Genomic DNA, 23,658 nt, shown 5'->3' on the forward strand with positions numbered 1-23,658 from the left:
TGATTGCATTCAGATGTTAAAGTCAGCCCTGAAAATGGTGAAGTAACATCCAAGCTGAAACTATGACTGGAATAAAAATTATCCTTTGAGGAAAAATACAATGGTTTTTATTCTAAGTGGTCTGTGCACTTAATTATGATATTTAAAGTTTACTTAAAGAATATATATTTCAATTTGATTTTATAGTACCTAATTTTCTTCTTAAGATAGTTTGTTTCAGTGTGGTCTAAAGGTAGAAAAATAAGAAATCTGCTTATAACTTTGTTCACTTAGCATGGTGCCTTTATTATTCTGCTTCAAGTAGGTAAAATAAGTAAATAAGTAAAAATGAAGTGTCTTCTTTTGCTAAAGTAAAGCCAGAGGAACATTATAGCCCACCACCTCTCCCTCATTGTTGCAGAGAAAATATCTCATTAAGAGCTCTGTTAGCAATAAATACATTGTTGCCATCATTATTCTCTCCAAAAGGGATTGGATCTGCTGCATAAAGCCTTCTTTGCTCTTTCTCAGAGTGGACAATGTCCATATTTTACAAGACAAAATAAAAATAAACATCAGGAAGATATAGTACTGGTAGTACCATTGAAACAGTTATAAATGGCATAGCTGCCTGTATTTTTTTTTTTAAGCTATGAAAGTGATTATTGAGAATGTGAAAAGAAATCACAAGAGACTGCAATATCTGGAAAGCTAGCTAATATAATAGACATAGTTGTTATAAATACAGAAATTCTGAGAAATTCTGTTATGTATGATTCTCACCAAAAGTGGAAAAGTTTATAGTTGCATGTTCTGCATTACTGAGAATATTCCTTCCATTCTGACTAGGCACTCATGAAAACTGAGGCTTCTGCTTACTTTTTTGTACTTTCTTCATTATCCATATACTCCCAGCATCCTTTGCTATAAGACATCTTCACAGAGTGATGTGATCTCGAGCCCTAACCCTTCATGTCACTTTGTAGGACAAATCAGTGAAGTATTATTAGAAGCCATTCCTACACCAGGACAGGGAACTACAACTTATCCAGATGTAGAAGTGATTTTGAACCAATAAATATGCCTTGCTAACTCAAACTACTGTATCCACAACTCAGGTTGTGGCTGAATCCCCAGAATGCCTACAGCCACTTAATGCTACCAGATATGAAAGGACATTTGACTAAGGAGAGTCTTGATCACTTGTAGTCAAAATCTCTTACTTTTGCAAACCTTACAAAAACATACTCAAGTAGACACATTCCTAGGGCTTTGCACCTACTAGAGCTTTGCAAGGGCTTGTGCAAGTGGGGTCCCTAAAGCTTAAATGTTATTAGTTAGCTTCCTGGTCCACTCTAGTACTCTTGCCTGGAAAATCCCATGGACGAAGGAGCCTGGAAGGCTGCAGTCCATGGGGTCACTGAGGGTTGGACACGACTGAGTGACTTTACTTTCACTTTTCACTTTCATGCATTGGAGAAGGAAATGGCAACCCACTCCAGTGTTCTTGCCTGGAGAATCCCAGGGACGGGGGAGCCTGGTGAGCTGCTGTCTGTGGGGTCACACAGAACTGGACACGACTGAAGTGACTTAGCAGCAGCAGCAGCTTCCCAGTATTTTGAAAGAGTAGAAAGAAGAGATAAGAATGGGAGAAAGGTAAGCAGATGGAGAAAGCTTAAGGGAAAGAAAAAAAATCAGATTTTGAAATAATTTGCATGCAGTTCAGATTTGAGAAAAGAAGATGGATAAGTGACGTTTCATAAATCCACACTATTTTAGTCCATTTGGGCTGCTATAACAAAAACACCATAGGCTGGGTGCCTTAAACAACCAAAATGTATTTCTCACAACTCTGGAGGCTACAAGGTTTAAGATCACTGCACTGGAGATTCAGTGTCTGGTGACAGCCTGCTTCTTGGTTCATAGATGTCTTCTCACTGTGTACTTACCTGGCCGAAGAGGCAGAGAGAGCTCTCTGAGGTCTCTCATTTATTTTTTCTAATTTTTATTTTTGTTTATGAAGTATAGCTTGTAGAATCTTATTTCCTCTAGAAGTGCTTGAACCAGTGCCCTAGACAGCGAAAGCACATAGTCCTAATCACTGCACCTCTGCAGCATCCCCTGGACACTAATCACTCTTAGGCAGGCTCTTTCCTTGAGACATAATCATCTCCCCTTGGGGATGATCCTCCCTATCTCCAAATGCCATCACATTGGGGATTAAGTTTCCACATATGAATTTTGGGAGGACACAGATATTCATTCTCTAGCACCCACCCAGATTGATAGTCCCATGAAAATAGTGCACACATATGTAATTAAAATGCAGTAATTTTGTTTTAATTTTTATTTATTTGGCTGCACCGAGAGTTAGTTGTGGCATGCAGGATCTTTAACTGTAGCATCTGAATTCTTAAGATGTGGCATGTGGCATCTAGTTTCCCGATCAGGGATGAAATCTGAGTCCCTTGCAACAGGAGCCAGGAGTCTGCTTAACTACCAGGGAAGTCTCTGCTGCTGCTGCTAAGTCGCTTCAGTTGTGTCCGACTCTGTGTGACCCCAGAGACGGCAGCTCACCAGGCTCCCCCGTCCCTGGGATTCTCCAGGCAAGAGCACTGGAGTGGGTTGCCATTTCCTTCTCCAAAGCATGAAAGTGAAAAGTGAAAGTGAAGTCAGTCAGTCGTGTCCAACCCTCAGCGACCCCATGGACTGCAGCCATCCAGGCTCTACACCCATGGGATTTTCCAGGCAAGAGTACTGGAATGGGGTGCCATTGCCTTCTCTGAGGGAAGTCCCTACAATGATCTTTTTAAATTGGAAATTACTCATTTGAATAAGAGATTTCACTTAAAAAAAGTTACCAAGGTATATTTTTATTCAAACAATGGTATTATAACTGAAATATTCAGTAAACTTTGAAATTACTTCTAATTAGATAGTGAGCTATACAAAATACAGGCTTTTCTGATGGCTCAGAGGTAAAAAATCTGCCTGCCAATACAGGAGACATAAGAGATGAGGGTTCACTCCCTGGGTCAGGAAGATCCCCTTGAGAAGGAAATGGCAACCCATTCCAGTATTCTTGCCTGGGAAATCCCATGGACAGAGTAGCCTGTTGGGCTGCAGTCCATGGGATGGCAAAAGAGTCGAACACTACTGAGCGACTAAACAACAACATACAAACTATCAGAGTCGTTATTTCATTATATTCTACAAAATGTTAAACACAGCTTTATCTAAACTCTCTTTAACACATAACATTTTTTACTGAAGTATATTTGATATACAATATTATATAAATAACAGGTGTACAGTATAGTGATTCACAATTTTTAAAGGTTATGCTCCATGTATAGTTATTATAAAATATTGGTTATATTCCCTGTGTTGTACAATATATTTTTGTAGCTTATTTTATACATAATAGTATACCTCTTAATTCCCTACTCCTATTTGCAACCCCTGTCTCTCTCCCCTATGGTAACCACTAGTTTGTTTTCTATCTCTGTAAAAGGTAACACTTAATCTTTTTATTGTAAAATGCATACAAATTAAAAACTATATCAAACAAATCTGTAGCTAATAATAATTACATGAGTATACTATATATTATAAATATAATCTATTTTAAGATAAACACTGTTGCAGCTAACTCAAATCAAGACATTAAAACTTTTCAGCATACAAGTTCCTCTATGCCCCAAATCATAATTACAATCTCTTCCTTCTTCCCCAAATTAGATTATTTTCTTGATTTTTTTATAGTTTCACTTTCTATATCTCTTTACATTTTTATTCCCTAAATATGCATACTTTGATACTGCGATGGTAAATTATATATGTTGTGAAATAATAGAAAATATGTATTGGCCTTTGCTCCAGTTCCTAACACAAAGTTCCTAAAAACTCTAGTATTTTCCTAAGTGATAAGAGGATTAGGTTTCCCAGGTGGCAGCTAGTGGTAAAGAACCCGCCTGCCAAAGCAGGAGACATAAGAGATGAGGGTTCAATCGCTGGGTTGGGAAGATTCCCTGGAGGAGGGCATGGATATCCACTCTAGCATTCTTGCCTGGAGAATCCCACAGAGGAGCCTGATGGGCTAGAGCCCATAGGGTCAGAAAGAATAGGACACAACTGAAGCAGTTTAGCACACGTGCAAGAGCATTAGGAGCATACTTAGTTTTAATATTTGGTCTCTGATCCCCATTCTTGACCTAGGGTTTCTAAACCCCTCAAGATTTTGTGAGTGATAGGAGACTCTTTTGTTCTTTTGAGGTGACTCTTGGGCTTCTGGATGGGGGCTAGTCACCAGAAAGACCAACCCATGATTAGAAGCTTAAAATCTTCACCCCTCCATCCTCTAGACGGGCTGGAAAGAGAGTTAATGATCAGTCAACTTATGTGATGAAGCCTCCATACAAGTCCTCAAAGCATAGATTTTGGAGAGCTTCTGGGTTGGTGAATACATGGAGGTGCTACCAGAGTTGCACAGTCAGAGAGGACATGGAAGCTCTGTGCCCTTTCCTATATACCCTGCCTCTCTCCACTGGATGCTTACTTGTATCTTTTATCATATCCTTTTATAATAAACAGGCAAACAGGAAGAAAACTGTTCCCCTGGGTTCTGTGAGCTGCTCTAGCAAATTAATTGAACCCAAGCAGAGGATTATGGGAACCTTCTATTTATAGGTGATTGGTCCGAATCACAGTGACAACCTGGACTTGCAATTGGCATCTGAAGGAGGGGGCAGTCTTGTGGGACTGAACCTTTAACCTGCTGGATCTGATGCTGCCTCCACGTAGGGTCAGAGTTGAGTTAAACTGTCTGGCATCCAGCTGGTATCACAGAATTGGTTGGTGCGTGTAAAACACTCCATGTATTTGGTGTCATAAATGTTGTGAATGTGGTGGTAGTGTGGGAGTAAAGGAGAGACACACCAGAAGAGAAGAGTGAATATTTTCTAAACATATGTCCACTTGGCTAGGCCATGGTACCCATATATCAGTATTTGGTCAGTCATTATTCTAGATGTAAAGGTATTTTTTAGATGAGATTAACATTTAAGTGAGAAGACTTTGAGTAAAGCATATTACTTTCTATAATATGAATAGGTCTTTCAGAAAGGATAATTTAAATAAGATAATTAAACATTTATTCTGCCTTGGCAGTATGAAATGTATATCTGAATATCCAGTATTTCTAATAGATGAGGGAGAATTCTTTACAAGAAGATTTCCAGCAAATTTCTATCAAATAAATGTAGAAAGAGTGATAGAATTATAAAATGATTTTACTCCACAGTTAACTGATTAAAGTGAGTCTTCCATAGATAAAACTATCAGATGAAAATTAATGGTATATTTTAGCAACATTAAATTGGGGATAACTAAAAATTATGTGCCTTCTGATTTGATTCAAAATGAATTACTTCTTGTAGAAGGCTGAATAATGCCTGCTCTGCTCCCTCTGCCCCGAAAGATGTCCATGTTCCTAATTCTAGAATCTGTGAATGTGTTAGGTTACATGGCAAAGGGGAATTAAGGTTTCAGATGGAATTAAGGTTGCTAATTAGGTGGCCTTAAAGTCGCTCAGTCGTGTCCTACTCTTTGCAACCCCATGGACTGTAGCCCACCAGGCTCCTCCATCCATGGAATTTTCTAGGCAAGAGTACTGGAGTAGGTTGCCATTTCCTTCTCCAGGGGATCTTCCCAACCCGGGGATTGAACCTGGGTCTCCCACATTGCAGGCAGATGCTTTTACCATTTGAGCCACCAGGGAATCCCAAAACAAGGAGATTCTCCTGGATTATCCACTTTGTCCCCAGTAATCACAACAGTCCTCAAAAGAGGGAGAAGGAAGGAGACTTCAGGATGATGCAATGTAAGAAGGACTCAGCCTGTTAGCTTTGATGATGGAGAAGCAAAGCCAAGAACTGAGGAACATAGGCAGACTTGAGAAGCTGGAAAAGGCAAGGAAACTCTGCCCTAGAGCCCTCAGTAAGGGATGCAGCCTGGCCCAAGCTGGATTTTAGCCCAGTGAGATCCACATGGGACTTCCAACTTATAGAACTGAAAGTAAAAAATATGTGTTGTTTTTAAGCCACAAAGTCTGCAGTGATTTGTTAAAGCAGCAATAGAAAACTAATATACCACTTATAAAATTGTTTTTACTAAAAAGTTGAACTTGAATAAAATGAACCAGAGATCAAATTATCAACATTCACTGGATCATGGAGAAAGTGAGAGTTCCAGAAAAGCATCTACTTCTGCTTCATTGACTACCTAAAGCCTTTGACTGTGTGGATCACAACAAACTGTGGAAAATTCTTAAAGACATGGGAATACCAGGCCACCTTACCTGCCTCCTGAGAAACCTATATGCAGGTCATAAGCAACAGTCAGAAGTAGACATGGAACAACTGATTGGTGAAAAATTGGGAAAGGAGTACGTCAAGGCAGTATAGTGTCACCATGCTTATTTAACTTATATGCAGAGTGCATTCTCCTGTGTGCTCAGTCGATCAGTCATATCTGACTCTGCGATGCTGTGGACTGTAGCCTGCCAGGCTCCTCTGTCTATGGGATTCTCCACGCAAGAATACTGGAGTGGGTTGCCATGACCTCTTCGAGGAGATCTTCCCAACTCAGAGATCAAACCTGATTCTCCTTTGTCTCCTGCATTGGCAGGTGGGCTCTTTACTGCTAGCACCACCTGGGAAGCCTGTATATGCAGAGTACATCATGTGAAATGCCGGGCTGGATGAATCAACCATAAGCTGAAATCAAAATTGCTGGGAGAAGTATCAACAACCTCATATGCAGATGATATACCACTCTAATTGCAGAAAGTGAAGAGGAACTAAAGAAACTTTTGATTAGAGTGAAAGAGGAGAGTGAAAAGGCTGGCTTGAAACTCAACATTAAAAAACTAAGATCATAGCATCCGGTCCCATCACATTATGTCCAACAGAAGAGGGAAAAGTGGAAGTAGTGACAGGTTTTATTTTCTTGGCTCCAAAATCATTGTGGATGAGGACCGCAACCATGAAAGATGCTTGCTCCTAGAAAGGAAAGATATAAAAACCTAGACAGCATACTAAAAAGCAAAGGCATTACTTGTCTGACAAAGGTTCAAATAGTCAAAGCTATGGTTTTTTCTGTAGTCATGTATGAATGCGAGAGTTGAACCATAAAGACAGCTGAGCGCCAAAGAATTGATGCTTTCGAATCGTAGTGCTGGAGAAGATTCTTGAGAGTCCCTTGGACTTCAAGGAGATCAAACCAGTCCATCCTAAAGGAAATCAGTCCTGAATATTCGTTGGAAGAACTGATGCTAAAGCTGAAGCTCCAATACTTTGACCACCTAATGGGAAAAACTGACTTATTGGTAAAGTCGCTAATTCTGGGAAATACTGAAGGCAAAAGGAAAAGGGGCAGCAGAGGATGAGATAGTTAGATAGTATCATGGACTCAATGGGCACGAATCTGAGGAAATTGGGAGACAGTAGAGAACAGAGGAGCCTGGCATGCTACAGTCCGTGGGATTGCAAAGAAGAGACACAACTTAGGGACAGAACAACAACAATAAAAAATAAGCCTCATTTCTTTTTTTACAATTTCCATTACAGGAAATATATGGGATAAATGAGCATACCAAATGATGCTTGCAAAAAGCAGTCAAATGTAAAATGTGGCATACTCTATAGTTCAAATTGCTTAGGCTTCTGCCACAATGTCAATGTCATGAGGGAAAATACAGGAGAGGGAACTCTTTTAAATTAGAAGAAACTAGGAGGCAAAAGAACCAAATATAACCCTGTATCTTGTTTGAAAACTGATCCAAACAAATCAACTGTAAAATATAGTTTGTATAATAGTTGGGAAAATTTTACAATGGGCTATATCGTAAATGGAATTATTGTCAATTAATAAGGAATACCATTAGTGGTTTGGTAATGTAAGGCAATGGCAACCCACTCCAGTACTCTTGCTTGGAAAATCCCATGGACAGAGGAGCCTGGTAGGCTGCAGTCCATGGGGTCACTAAGAGTCAGACATGACTGAGTGACTTCACTTTCACTTTTCACTTTCATGCACTGGAGAAGGAAATGGCAACCCACTCCAGTGTTCTTGCCTGGAGAATCCTAGGGACGGGGAAGCCTGGTGGGCTGCCGTCTATGGGGTCGCACAGGGTCGGACATGACTGAAGCGACTTAGCAGCAGCAGCAGCAGCAGCAGCAATGCTATACAAGAAAATGTACAGCTTTTTTAAGAGATGCAAACTGAAGTATATAGGAGTAAAATGAAATGATGTTGGGTTTTTACCTGTAAAATTTTTAAAAGAAAGGGAAGAAAGAAAGAGAAAGAATGGAAAGAAGAAAGGGACTGAAGGAGAAGGGAGAAGGAGGGAGGAAAGAAAAAAGGAAGGAAGCAATGAAAGATGAAAAAGGAAAGAAAAATTGGTACAGCATATATACTCAAATCTTCATAATTGCTGATTTCTATTTATTTGTTAATAATAGCCACAGCCTTGTCTAACTCAATGAAACTATGAGCCATGCCGTGCAATACAAGTCTCTGCCCCAACCAGTAATGCTGAAGAAGCTGAAGTTGAACAGTTCTAAGAAGACCTACAAGATCTTCTAGAACTAACATCAAAAATGTCTTTTTCATTATATGTGACTGGAATGCAAAAGTAGGAAGTCAAGAGATACCTGGTGTAACAGGTAAATTTGGCCTTGAGGTACAAAATGAAGCAGGTCAAAGGCTAACAGAGTTTTGCCAGGAGAACGCACTGGTCATAACAAACACTCTCTTCCAACAACACAAGAAAAGGCTCTACACATGGACATCACCAGATGATCAATGCCGAAATCAGATTGATTATATTCTTTGTAGCCAAAGATGGAGAAGCTCTACACAGTCAGCAAAAACAAGACTGGGAGCTGACTGTGGCTCAGATCATGAACTCCTTATTGCAAAATTCAGACTCAAATTGAAACAGTAGGGAAAACCACTAGACCATTCAGGTATGACCAAAATCAAATCCCTTAGGATTATACAGTGGAAGTGACAAATAGATTCCAGGGATTAGATCTGATAGACAGAGTGCCTGAAGAACTATGGATGGAGATTCGTGACATTGTACAAGAGGCAGTGGTCAAGACCATCCCCAAGAAAAAGAAATGGAAAAAGGCAAATGGTTGTCTGAGGAGGCCTTACAAATAGCTGTGAAAAGAAGAGAAGGCAAAGACAAAGGAGAAAAGAAAATATATGCCAATTTGAATGCAGAGTTCCAAAAGAATAGCAAGGAGAGATAAGAAAGCCTTCCTCAGTGATCAATGCAAAGAAATAGAGGAAAACAACAGAATGGGAAAGACTAGAGATCTCTTCAAGAAAATTAGAGATACCAAGGGAACATTTCATGCAAAGATGGGCACAATAAAGGACAGAAATGGTATGGACCTAAGAGAAGCAGAAGATATTAAGGAGAGGTGGCAAGAATACATAGAAGAACTATACAAAAAAAACCTTTATGACTCAGATAATCACAATGGTGTGATCACTCACCTAGAGCCAGACATCCTGGAATTCAAAGTCAAGTGGGCCCTAGGAAGCATCACTACAAACAAAGCTAGTGGAAGTGATGGAATTCCAGTTGAGCTATTTCAAATCCTAAAAGATGATGCTGTGAAAGTGCTGCACTGGTTATGCTGGCAAATTTGGAAAACTCAGCTGTGGCCACAGGACTGGAAAAGGTCAATTTTCATTCCAATCCCAAAGAAGGGCAATGCCAAAGAATGTTCAAACTACTGCACAGTTGCACTCATCTCACATGCTAGCAAAGTAATGCTCAAAATTCTCCAAACGAAGCTTCAACAGTACCTGAACTTCCAGATACTCAAGCTGGATTTAGAAAAGGCAGAGGAACGAGAGATCAAACTGCCAACATCCGTTGGATCATCAAAAAAGCAAGAGAGTTCCAGAAAAACACTTACTTCTGTTTTATTGACTATGCCAAAGCCTTTGACTGTGGATCACAACAAACTGTTGAAAATTCTTCAAGAAATGGGAATACCAGACCACCTGACCTGCCTCCTAAGAAATCTGTATGCAGGTCAGAAAGCAACAGTTAGAACTGAACATAGAACAACAGACTGGTTGCAAATCAGAAAAGGAATACGTCAAGGCTGTATACTGTCACCCTGCTTCTTTAAATTATATACAGAGTACATCATGCGAAATGCTGGGCTAGATGAAGCACAAGCTGGAATCAAGATTTCTGGGAGAAATATCAATAACCCCAGATATGCAGATGATACCACCCTTATGGCAAAAAGTGAAGAACTAACAAGCCTCTCTAAAGAGCCTCTTGATGAAAGTGAAACAGGAGAGTGAAAAGTTGGCTTAAAACTCAACATTCAGAAAACTAAGATCATGGCATCCATGACGGCCGTAGATCCAAAGTGATCTGGATGGACAATCTGAAGTGACTGTCCCATCACTTCTTGGTAAATAGATGGGGAAATAATGGAAACAGTGAGAAACTTTTTTGGAGGGGATCTCCAAAATCACTGCAGATGGTGACTGCAGCCATGAAATTAAAAGACGCTTGATCCTTGGAAGGAAAGCTATGACCAAGCTAGACAGTGTATTAAAAACCAGAGACATTACTTTGCCAACAAAGGTCGGTCTAGTCAAGGTTATGGTTTTTCCAGTAGTCATGTATGGATGTGAGAGTTGGACTAAAGAAAGCTGAGCACTGAAGAATCGATGCTTTTGAACTGTGGTGTTGGAGAAGACTCTTGAGAGTCCCTTGGACTGCAAGGAGATCCAACCAGTCCATCCTAAAGGAAATCAGTCCTGAATATTCATTGGAAGGACTGACTTTGAAGGTGAATACTTTGGCCTCCTGATGGGAAGAACTGACTCCTTGGAAAAGACCCTGATGCTGGGAAAGATTTAAATCAGGAGGAGACAGGACTACAGAGGATGAGATGGTTGGATGGCATCACGGACTCAATGGACATGAATTTGTTCTGGGAGCTGGTGATGGACCGGGAAGCCTATCGTGCTGCAGTCCATGGGGCCGCAAGTAGTCAGACGTGACTGAGCAACTGAACTGGACTGAACTGATTTGTTTGTTTGAAATGCTTCATATGAAAACATTTTTAAAGAAAGAAAAAACACTTCCAAGATAATTGCTTTTTCATGAAATCATAGTGCTTGGAGTGCTTTTTTGCCTTCCAAGGCAGTTTTACCACATGAGGATCACAGTTAAGGCCAACCCTAAATAAAATTATGAGTTTAGTTTGTTTACACTCAGAGCTCCTGTTACAGTAGGACTTTCTAGTGTTCCTGATCATAAAGCCTCTGAGGGAAAATTTTTGATAATTTCACTCCTATTAAGGTATAAATGACTACATTTGTAAATATACTAAAATAAGAATAATATTTTAAATAAAAAATTTCAGATTGTGGAATACATAGCACCATTAACACTATTTTTGTTTTGTTTTGAAAGAGGGTACTTTTTCTTGAATTACTTCACAAACTTGACTAAGCTGCCTAAGGCAGTTTAAGATAATTAAATTTACATGGACCAGAAACTATGTGTTTATCCATTCCCAACCAGAGAGTAGACTAATTTTAACTTCATCAGCTTATAAAGGGGCATGGTAGAGATGTTAGGGGACTTTGAACAGAAAGGATCTGATGCTGAACTGCCTGGTTTTAATACCTGTACCACCACTTACTGGCTGTGTGACCTGGCCTAAGTTACCTAGCATCTCATGCCTCAACTTCCTCATCTGTAATGGGGCTCATAGCAGTACCAACCTAAACAATGGTTGTAAAAATTAGTTAATACATAGAAAGCAGGTAGAGAAGTTTTCTCACCTAAAAAGCACTCAATAAATATTAATCTATTATCTCTGACACTCCTTTCTACAGAAACAATTAAGAATCAATTAGCCACTATGTTTTTCAGAAATAAGGTGTCTGAATAATTGAGACGGTCATTATTCTGAGAAATGGCTACTTCTTGGCTAATATTATGGTACAAGATGCATGTATTTTCCAAGCAATTAGTACCTACTTGTTATTACTTGTTACCTTGTGCAGAGTTTCTGAATGAAGCAAAAAGATCGAAACGTCTTCCTTTGGAAGAAGTAATCAATTAAAAAAATACCAAAAGACTTAAAGTGATTTCGATCTAGCTCTTTTCTTCACTCCAACATATTCAAAACTCTGTAGCTCATCAATCAACCCACTTCCCCGCGAAATTCAAGGCTCTGCTCCTACAATCTTACTTCCTTTTCCCACCTCATACAATTTTACAGGTTTATTCGCATACCTCTGCAATATTACTGACATTGCTCAGCTAAAGTTCAAGGGCAGTTATATGAGTCACTCCCTGGATTAGAAGGGAAAGGAGTCTTCTAGAGGCTGTACACACCCTTTGCAGGGAGCTCAGGAGTGTTGCAACTCCTGTTGATTTTGTGAATTTCTTTCCTCAACACACTTGTGACCCCGTGGACTGCAGCCCGCCAGGCTCCTCTGTCCATGGAATGCTCCAGGCAAGAATATTGGAATGGGTTGCCATTTCCTTTTCCAAGGGATCTTCCCAACCCAGGGATCGAACCCAGGTCTCCCACATTGCAGGCAGACTCTTTACAGACTGAGCCAGGGACGGCTTCCTCAACACTCACACACCCAATTTTTCTTGCCCAAAGCAGGTAAATAAGGGAGTGTGACTCGCCGCAGGAAACGGCCAGTGAACTTGTCTTTCCTAGGGGGAAAAAGCGCTGACATCCAGGAAGATAAAGTGCTGAGAGACTGCACTGGCTGATTTGAACGCTGCTCGCAAGCACTTACTTACACGACTGGTTAGCACCAACCAGAAAGCAGAGACAGGGATAAACGGCAGAACCCGTGAGTCCCGGAGGACAGTTCGCTCCTTGGGCAATAGGGGTCGGAGTGCCTGCTGGCGGAGGTAAACAGAGCTACCACGCCTGCGCACACCCTCCCAGGTCACGTGCCGGCTCCGGCCTGGCCTCTAACACACCCTTGGATTGAGAGCTGGCGGCCCTAAGGGACCGTCAACAAACAGACGAGAGGCCGTCAACCTTTTCCTTTAGGGGGCGGATTCCGGGTAGGAGCCGAGCGTTCGGTTGAAAACGCCCCCTTCTTCTTGAGGCGGGGAAGTGAGACCTTGTCCTGGGCCTGCGGGGTGCCGCCGTGCTTCTTTGGGACATGGCCCGCTGCGGGGAGGATAGCCCGCCCCCCGGGGTACCTCTGGGATCCCCCGGAGTTTGCAGTAAGGGGTTGCAAAGGAAGGGACCCTGTGAGCGGCGCCGGCTGAAGGCGACGGTGTCGGAGCAGCTCAGCCAGGATCTGCTCAGGTAGGAGGAGGCGGGAACTCAGCCTCCTTCAGTTCTAAACGCTCCCCTCTCTGGACCAGAAGCTGTGGCTCCTTCTCTCTTTCTCCATCCCTTCCTTCTTTGTTCTCCTCTCCTCGAGCCACCGAGGGAGGCTCTATTGTCTCTTCACTAACTGGCGGGTTCGCTCCCCCTATATAACCAATCCTGAGGCCACGTGCCAGGTTCCAGAGGAAAACCAAAGTTACTATCATAGTTCTGTGCAGCATCAGTTGATGCCAAAATACTCCCAGCACGGGCAGACTTAGGTCTTGAAAGGCTTTCGCTAATGTCGGGGTGGACCCAGGTTTCGGGGTCCTGAAACACAATATAAGCTTAAACGGTTCTAAGAAAAAATGATAAAATTAGGTAGAAGGGTGAGTATTTACAATGAGTGAAAATGGAACAACTCACCTGAGCGTTGGAGGTATCTTTCTTCTTATATTTCTTTAAACGGTTTAGCAGAAATGCTTACATATAAATACTTCCTGATTCCAACCTGACTTCCCCTCTCCTCCTAGAGTACTCTATGGCTCCCGGCAACTCCCAGCTCCCATGAGGACTTAAGCAAATGCAGAGTTGTTGTGAAGCTTAACTCAGGCTGTGATGAATCTCGGGAGAGGCATCCCTGTCTTTAAAGAAAACGAAGCTCAAAAATATTCCGTAGTTTCCATTTCTACCAAAACATTGATTCTTGAACTTTGGTGTGCATCAGAATCACCTGGAGGGCTTAGCTATACTGGGGCCCAGACAGTTGGACTGGGATGAGGCCTGAGATTTTTAAATGTCTAACAAGGTCCTAGGTGACTTTTGCATTTTTAACAGGGTCCCATAGGGTCGCAAAAGTCGGACATGACTGAAGCAACTTAGCAGGCACGCACCCCAGCTAATGCTGATGCTGCTGGCGTGGGTCTCTGGTTGAGAACCACTCAGACAATGTACACCTAATTACCGTCAATACTAATAACTAACAGTTGTGCAACATTTAAAAGTACTTACTGTGGCTCACAGTTAAAGCTCCAGAAGCTATTAATATAAACTGAACTTTATAAAGCTTAAAAAAAAAAAGTCCTTTTAATGTGGGCATTTCCATGAGAGATTCTGCCTTGTCTCCACCACTGGGGGAATTGATGTAAAAGACAGGAAAAAAAAAAAGAGTGATTCATCTGCTCCTAGGATGAATCTCTAAGGATGAGGCATGCCTTTTCTTAAGTGGCTTTATTATTCTAGCTGTGTTGTTAGCCTTGAAGTTGTCATGAATTTAAGGAAGGTAATATGCCTAATTTATATAAAAATGAAGTTAAAAATATAGCAGGTGATGGATATTGCCCTAGAGTTACTATAGCATTTACGGAGACTTAGTTGTACTTCCCAGTAGATAGGAACCAACTCCAACAACAAATTTGATAATAAAGAAAGTATAGCAGATGAACAATTTATCCTCATCCTCGCAGCAAATAAGGATAGGATCCTGAACTCCCAAGTTCTTGTTACAAGCAAAGGTTTTGTTTTAAAAATAACAAAAAATTTTCATATGCTCACCCAGCCACCTTGAATGCTATGTTAAATTCATCTTCAAGCACAGCAATATCATTGATTTATTCTACAAATATTAATGAAGTAGCAAGCACCCATGTACTTAACACTGTATTACATTTTAAAGAATCAAAGGTTAGTAAAATATGACTTTGATATTATGCTTGCACTCTAGTGAGAGAGATAATAGCCAAATAAAAGGAATGGGGAAGGGGGTGACTTGGGTGAGGCTTTATAGGTGATGGTTGAGTGATATTTTAGGGATTGATTAAAATTTTATTAGGTAGAAATTAGGAAAGAAGTTGGAGAGTATCTAAGAGAGGAGAATGGCTTTTATAAGGGCATAGAGATTTGGAAGAGCTTGATTTATTTTGGGGAAAGCAAGTTATATTGGGTTGTACCAAAAAGCAAGGAACAGAGACACCTCTGGGTTATCTGAGGCAATGGGATATATGGAGAAGTGAGAAAAAATGGGAAACAGTTTCAGTTGTCAAAAAGCTAGATTTAATGTAGAATTGGAAAGTTGCTTGGGATATGACAACAATTCTCTTATAAGACTTCATTGAGATATGGATGATTGTTCAAGACAGTTGTAATAAAAATACCTAATACTTATCACCATCCTACTGGACACTGGGCTGACATGCAATGTTTTATTTATTCCACTGTGAGGTAAATCTTGTTGCTGGCCCCATTTAACAGATAAGGAAACTAAGCATCAGGTTCAGTTCAGTTCAGTCGCTCAGTCGTGTCCGACTATTTGAGACCCTATGGATTGTAGCACGCCAGGCTTCCCTGTCCATCACTAACTCACGGAACTTACTCAAATTCATGTCCATTGAGTTAGTGATGCCATCTAACCAACTTACCCTCTGTTGTCCCCTTCTCCTGCCTTTAATCTTTCCCAGTGTCAGGGTCTTTTCAAATGAGTCAGCTCTTTGCATCAGATGACCAAAGTATTGGAGTTTCAGCTTCAACATCAGTCCTTCCAATGAATATTCAGGACTGATTTACTTTAGGATGGACTGGTTGGATCTCCTTGCAGTCCAAGGGACTCTCAAGAGTCTTCTCCAACCCCACAGTTCAAAAGCATCAATTCTTTGGCACTCAGCTTTCTTTATAGTCCAACTCTCATATCCATACATGACTGCTGGAAAAACCGTAGTCTTGACTAGATGGACCTTTGTTGGCAAAGTAATGTCTGTTTTTTAATACGCTATTTAGGTTGGTCATAACTTTTCTTCCAAGGAGTAAGCGTCTTTTAATTTCGTGGCTGCAGTCACCATCTGCAGTGATTTCGGAGCCCAAAAAATAAAGTCTGACACTGTTTCCACTGTTTCTCCATCTATTTCCCATGAAGTGATGGGATCGGATGCCATGATCTTAGTTTTCTGAATTTTGAGCTTTAAGCCAACTTTTTCACTCTCTTTCACTTGAGAGGCTCTTTAGTTCTTCACTTTCTGCCATAAGGGTGGTGTCATCTGCATATCTGAGGTTATTGATATTTCTCCCGGCAATCTTGATTCCAGCTTGTGCTTCATCCAGCCCAGCATTTCTCATGATGTACTGTGCATGTAAGTTAAATAAGCAGGGTGACAATATACAGCCTTGATGTGCTCCTTTTCCTATTTGGAACCAGTCTGTTGTTCCATGTCCAGTTCTAACTGTTGCTTCCTGACCTGCATACAGATTTCTCAAGAGGCAGGTCAGGTGATCTGGTACTCCCATCTCTTTCAGAATTTTCCACAGTTTGTTGTGATCCACACAGTAAAGACTTTGGCATAGTCAATAAAGCAAAAGTAGATGTTTTTCTGGAACCCTCTTGCTTTTTTGAATATCCAGAGGATGTTGGCAATTTGATCTCTGGTTCCTCTGCCTTTTCTAAAACCAGCTTGAACATCTGCAAGTTCATCTGGAATATGCCAGCACATTTGGAAAACTCAGCAGTGGCTACAGGACTGGAAAAGGTCAGTTTTCATTCCAATCCCTAAGAAAGGCAATGCCAAAGAATGCTCAAACTACCACACAATTGCACTCATCTCACACGCTAGCAAAGTAATGCTCAAAATTCTCCAAGCCAGGCTTCAACAATATGTGAACCGTGAACTTCCAGATGTTCAAGCTGGTTTTAGAAAAGGCAGAGGAAGCAAAGCATCAAGAGAAGTGGTTAAGTCTGAATAAGAACCTTGGCAGTCTGGTTCCAGGGAAATTAAAGTGATTTGCCCAAGGTCTCATGGCCAGAATATAGATTCAGTCAGTCTTCTTTCTCTAAAGTATGGTAGTTATGTGAAATGATCTTCCAGTATCTTTATTCCTTTATTTCTGATTCTCTCCTTACCCATTCCCTTTTCTTACTATACCTTGGATTTTCTTTAAAGCTCCCTTAAGAGTTCCGTCAGTTGGCTCTTGATTATTACAGAATATCTCTGCTAGAGTTCACTTGTTTAACTACCACATAGGCTAGTGGTTAACCTTGGCTCAGTCGATTGTCCATTCAGAGGTGACTAAGAGCTTCGGGGCATGTGGCACAATTTGGTAGCTTTATTTGGGAGGGGATTGTGGGTATGGCAAGCAAAGTAACAGTAGATGAGGGTGAATGGGTAAAACTAAGACTAGATCATAGAGACCTTTCTTCAGTGAAGAATTTGGAATGTATTCTAGAAGCAGTGGAGAATCATATTTTTAAAATATAGGATTTGCATAATTAGATCTTGAATTGAGGAAAGAAATTGGAAAAAAATGAAACCAACTAGATTTTGTGATAGTCAGGGGATACATAATGGCAGTGAAAAAGGAAAAGATAAAATGGATTTCTGTGTGCAGTTCATGGGCGTGGTGACCAATTACATGTGGAAACATAGAGAAAGAAACACATGATGGTGCTGAATCTTAGGACATTCAAAAGGAAGGAGGATGGTGAATGTTCAGGAAGCCTTATCCAGGGGACAACTGAAAATATGTCTGGAGTTTAGGAGGGAAGTTGGCATAGAAGATAAAATGGCTGGTGACATCACCAGCACCCAGCTGTCTAAGCTAACTATGTGAGAGATCCTAGGTTATTTCCTTACCTTCACCTTCTGCATCCAGTTACCAACTCCTGCCATTTTATTACCTAAATATATTTTAAGTTAATCCGTCATTTTCTATCACTGATGTTTCTCTCCTGGCATAAGCCATGTACATCATTCATTTGTGTTGGGCAGTAGTTTTTCTCCCTCTAGTCTCATTTTCCCCTGATTCCTTTTCTACACAATAACAGATAATATTTTGAAAAATAAAATTGCCCATGTTTTGAACTATTTGGTCATTCCCCTTCAGCTGTGAGATAGAGTTAAGCTCTTTGCCTCTTACCCATCTTTATCCCTGCAGCTTCACCTGTCACTTCTTGCCTCTCAGTACTCTATTGACCAATTTGTAGCTCCACACTCACACAAACCTTTGTAAGGAACATGGAGGCAGGAATCCCTTCTACTCTGCATTGCTTTCTTGATCAATTCCTACTCAGTCTTTAAAATTCCGTATGGTTTTCCTGTCCTCTATAAGGTCTTCTCTTATAACTGTCCCTGAAAAAATTTTACTAGTTTGTCCTATTGAATATTTCATACTTTTTATTTTTCAGACCTGGCCTCCATCTCTTCTATAAACCCCTTGAGGGCAGATACTACATTTTAGTCATCTTTGTGTCCCCAGTGCTTAGTTCATATTACACGCTCAATAAATTTTTAGTGAGAAGTTTGGTTTAATCAGTGGACTGAAATGCTTTTGATAGGTGAATACAGTACTTAACAGAGAAATAAGATGCAAGAAAGCTGGGTCTGGACACCACTGAGCCTTTCCTCCAACCTGTCCTTCCACTAGGGTTTATTATTAGATGAATCATAAACCTCCCCTTAGTCAAATATTGTTGCTTGTGACAGATAACAGGGGCTTCCCTGGTGGCTCAGTGGTAAAGAATCCTATTGGTAATGCAGGAGACTCAGTTTGATCCCTGGGTCAGGAAGATCCCTTGGAGAAGGAAATGACAACACACTCTAGTATTCTTGCCTGGGAGATCCTATGGACAGAGGAACCTGATGGGGTACAGTCCATGGGGTCGCAAAAGAGTCAGACCCAACTTAGCAACTAAACAGCAGCAACAGATAACAGGATTTACTTGTAATTGATCCAAGTGGTTTTATAAAATAAAAAGCACCGCATTTTCACATTAACATTTTTAAAAACACATTGACTTTTTAAATTTGACAAATACTCCTGAGCATGTATTATAAACAAGACAGATTGCCTAATGAACTGTGTGGCTGTCGGCTCCCCCAAGTAAATGCTTGTTCTTCTTTTGGAGAGGAGTAGGGGAAGGGTAGAAGATGGGTGGGAAGGAGAATAAATGGAGTATTTGTACAATTTGAGTTTTTGTTAATGTTTGGAAAATCAATACATTTTTGTGTAAATTTAATAATCACTTATGAAAATAATTTATTAAAATATTAACTAAAATGCATCTTGTTTGGTCACTGTTTCCAGGGTTCTAAAAGCTTTGTACTCTGAAACATTTGTTTTGTTTAGTGTAAAATATAACAAAATCCAAAAAGCAGATATTGAGCTATCTAATGAAGATTACACAGTTTTTGCCTTTAGGGAGTTCATTATCTGGTAGGGAGAAAGATATACAAAAATAATAATGATGCGGTGACAAAAGTGCTATAGAGGTATGTACTGAGGGACCAGAGGAAGGAGCCATTAACCGAGTCTTGGGGGAGTGTGTCAATGGCAACATGCTGAGCTTTCACTGTAATGATGTCTTTATCCATACGTGTGCCTCCTATCATGTTTTAGTGTGGTCACCAGTTATATCCTGCAGTACAGAAGTCCTCTGAGAATGCATGCCTTGCTGATGATACTGTTATGTAATATGAAGTATTATTTAATGTTGCAGAGTAAGAATACAGAGTCAGCACACAGGAAAAGAGATTGTCTGACAGCTTTCTCTTTTGATGCTGGTCTCTGTTCTTCTGTCACTTTACATGACAGCTTTACCATAACTATGTCTGCATGTTAATTATGTCCACATTGAATGGGCTTTCCACATGAGTCCCTCATTTTGATAATAGAGATTAGAGCATGATTAGTTCTAGTTTTTTTTGGGGGGGGGTGGTCAATGGAAAAGGACTTCAGTGTCACATTCTTGACAGCTAAGCCTGCATTTCAGACTTGTATTTAACAGTGGAACACAATAGTGTACCAGTTTCTGGTCTGAATTATCTATTACCACATCTGGTTTGCTGTTTACTTTTTTGGCTTCAGTTTTAGTAAGATTTTTAAAAGTTGATTGAATAGTCAATGAACACATTACTTTGTGTTATCTTTCCAAAATAAATCTAAAGTATGTACATTTTAGAGGAAAATCAACCTACGTAGAAGATAACTTTATTGTTGGAAGGAATTAAAAAGGAAAGATATTTTTTGGAAAAGTAGTCTTACTCTTTCAGTGTAATTACCTTTTTTTCACTATAAATTTTAGAAAATTGCATTCTAAACCAACATTAAACAATATTCTTTGAATGAATTGAGAATAAACTCATTTTCATATTATATTATCTGTATTTTTAGTTTATGTGTTATTTTTAAAACTTATTTTATGAAAATGAGTGTGTTATATATTTCTAAGCATCACTAATTAAACTGTGGTTCCTTTTTATTCCTATAGGCTTCTAAGAGAAGAAGTACATACAGATGTTACTTTCTCTATAGGTTGTACTTTGTTCAAAGCACACAAAGCAGTCCTTTTAGCAAGGGTTCCTGATTTCTATTTTCATACTGTTGGACATAGAGATAACGTAAAAAATCATGAACATGTCGCTGTGGAGAACTTTGAAGCTTCAGAATTTAGAACATTTTTACAGTAAGTGCTTTCTTTATCTTTTTTCTTCTTATTTAAATCTAGTATGTATTTGTTTATTTTTAAACATATAGATGTGTTTATTTCATATATTTTCATAGCTGTTTTATAGCCTTCTAAGAAATCCATTCATTTAAATTCCATATTATCGTAATAGTGTTAGTAGAGTCTAAGTATTAGGATTAAGAGTTTTTAGAGGATTAGTATTCAGAAAGGCTAATTTTTCATTTGAGATTGATCCTGAGAGAAAGGAAATGGTACCGCTGTCCAGTAATTTGAATGAATTACTCTATGCTGAGGTTTCTTAACCCTGGCGCTATTAAGTTGGGTAATTCTTTGTTGGGTAGGGACTATACTGTGCATCCTAGGATGTTTAGCAGCATCTCTGGCCTTCGGCCACTGGCTGTCATTGGCCTTCCTGAGCCCTGACCCCAAGTTGTAAATACCAAAATGTTTTCAGAGATTGCCAAATGCCCTCTGTGAGGTAGAATTGCCCCCTGTTGAGAACCATTGCAACATACTGACTTCTATATTATTAAGCATTAAATTCAGAGAAGGCAATGGCACCCCACTCCAGTACTCTTGCCTGGAGACTGCCATGGACAGAGGAGCCTGGTAGGTTGCAGTCCATGAGGCCGCTAAGAGTCGGACACGACTGAGCGACTTCACTTTCACTTTTCACTTTCATGCACTGGAGAAGGAAATGGCAACCCACTCCAGTGTTCTTGCCTGGAGAATCCCAGGGACAGAGAAGCCTGGTAGGAGACCGTCTGTGGGGTCGCACAGAGTCGGACACGACTGAAGCGACTTAGCAGCAGCAGCAGCAGTGAGGTCTAAGTATGCACTTACTAGTGATTCTTGATTTTAGAGTTTAATAATGATGTTATGTAAATGTGGAACTAAGTTTTGAAGCCGATACTAGGCAGTTGTGTCATTGTATAGTACTATAGGTTTGTCAATTACTGGTTTTTAAAAGCATTTTTATTGAGGTATAATTCATATAGCTCAGATGTTTCACTTGTATAATTCAGTGATTTTAGTATTTACAGAGTTACGATCACAATTTAATTTTGGAGCATTTTCAATACCCCCAAAAGAAACCCCTTACCCATTAGCTATCACTCTATACTCCCTCACCTCTTGCCCTAGGTAACACTAATCTATTTTCCATGACTGTTCTGGACTTTTCACATAAAGAAAATCATGCAGTTTGTGGGGTTTGAGCCTGGCTTATTTCATTAAGCATAATGTTTTCTGGGTTTATCCATATTGCTGCATATATCTACTTCATTTCTTCTTATTGCCAAATAATATTTCATTGTATGGCAGTCCCACATTTTATATGTCCATTCTTCTGTTGATGGACATTTATGTTGTTTCCACTTTTGGTTAATGTTTCTATGAATATGCCTGTACAGTTTGTGTGTGTGTGTGTGTGTGTGAACCCATTTTCATTTCTCTTGAGTATATACCTAGGGGTAGAATTGCTGGATCAAATGGTGCTGTGAGGGCTTCCCTGGTAGCTCAGCTGGTAAAGAATCTGCCTGTAATGCAGAAGACCCCAGTTTGATTCCTAGGTTGGGAAGATCTCCTGGAGAACGGATAGGCTACTCACTCCAATATTCTTGGGCTTCCCTGATGGATCAGACAGTAAAGAATCTGCCTGCAAAGTGGGAGACCTGGGTTCTGTCCCTGAGTTAGGAAGATCCCCTGGAGGAGGGCATGGCAACCCACTCTAGTATTCTTGCCTGGAGTATGCTCATGGACAAAGAAGCCTGATGGGCTACAGTACATGGGGTCACAAAGAGTAGGACACAACTGAGCAACTAAGCATAGCACAGCACATTGTGCTATGAACATTGCTATGCAATGTGTGTGTGTGTGTGTGTGTGTGTGTGTGTGTGTGTGTACACCTGTGTTTTCATTTCTCTTGGGTCAATATACCTAGGAGTGGAATTGCTGGATCATATGGTAATTCTATGTTTAACTCTTTGAAGAAATGCCAAATTCTTTTTCCAAAGAGGCTATACCATTTTACATGCCTTCAAACAGTGTATGAAGGTTCATTTTCTCTACATCCTTATAACACATGCTGTTATTTTCTGTCATTTTTATTATATCCATCCTAGTGTATGTGAAGTGATATCTCATTGAGGTTCATTTGTGCTTCCCCAGTAGCTAATGATTTGGGCATATTTTCTTGTGCTTGTTATTTGTATATCTGCCTTGGAGAGCTGTTTATTCACATCCTTTGTCCATTTTTCAATTGGATTATTTGTCTTTATATCATCAAGTTATAAAACAGTTCATGTATTCTAGATACTAGGCTCATATCAGACATACGATTTGCAAATATTTTCCTCCATTCAGTGGGTTGTCTTGATGATGTCATTTACAACACAAAAGTTGTAGATTTTTAATGTAGCCTAGTTTTTAATTTTCTTTTGTCACTTTTGCTGCTGGTATTATAGATAAGAAACCATTGCCTATTCTAGGGTCACAAAGATTTATTCTTACACTTTTTTCTACAAATTTTTTGGGTTTATGCTTTTAGCTCTTACATTCAGGCCTATGATCCATTTTGAGTTAATTTTTGTATATACTATAAGGAAGGGGACTGACTTTATTCTTTTGTATGTTGGATATCTAGTTGTCCCAGTGCTATTTTTGAAGAGACTGTTCTTTCTCCATTGGATTGTCAATATATCCTGTTGAAAATCAGTTGCCTCTACTGCCTAATGTGATGGTATTTGGAGATTTTTACCTCTGGGAGGTAAATTAAGATTAGATGGGACCTCATGATAAGAACTGGAGAAGGCAATGGCACCCCAC

The 23,658-nt window shown here is 40.0% G+C and overlaps 1 protein-coding gene across 3 annotated transcripts in view; it reads left to right on the forward strand.

The window, feature by feature from the left end:
• Window positions 1-13,038: 13,038 nt before the first annotated feature.
• The window catches only part of BTBD8 (BTB domain containing 8), a 95,664-nt gene continuing 85,044 nt past the window's right edge, over window positions 13,039-23,658 (forward strand). For 2 of the 3 annotated variants that reach the window (XM_012176065.4, XM_004002191.5), the window contains exons 1-2: window positions 13,039-13,382; window positions 20,635-20,829. In XM_012176065.4, coding sequence (XP_012031455.3) covers window positions 13,234-13,382; window positions 20,635-20,829 — 344 coding nt within the window. In that variant the 5' untranslated portion in view covers window positions 13,039-13,233. The remainder of the gene's footprint in view (window positions 13,383-20,634; window positions 20,830-23,658) is intronic. The other variant, XM_060411616.1, reaches the window with a different exon arrangement.

This window comes from Ovis aries, chromosome 1 (assembly GCF_016772045.2).
Source record: "Ovis aries strain OAR_USU_Benz2616 breed Rambouillet chromosome 1, ARS-UI_Ramb_v3.0, whole genome shotgun sequence".
NCBI classification, from domain to species: domain Eukaryota; kingdom Metazoa; phylum Chordata; class Mammalia; order Artiodactyla; family Bovidae; genus Ovis; species Ovis aries.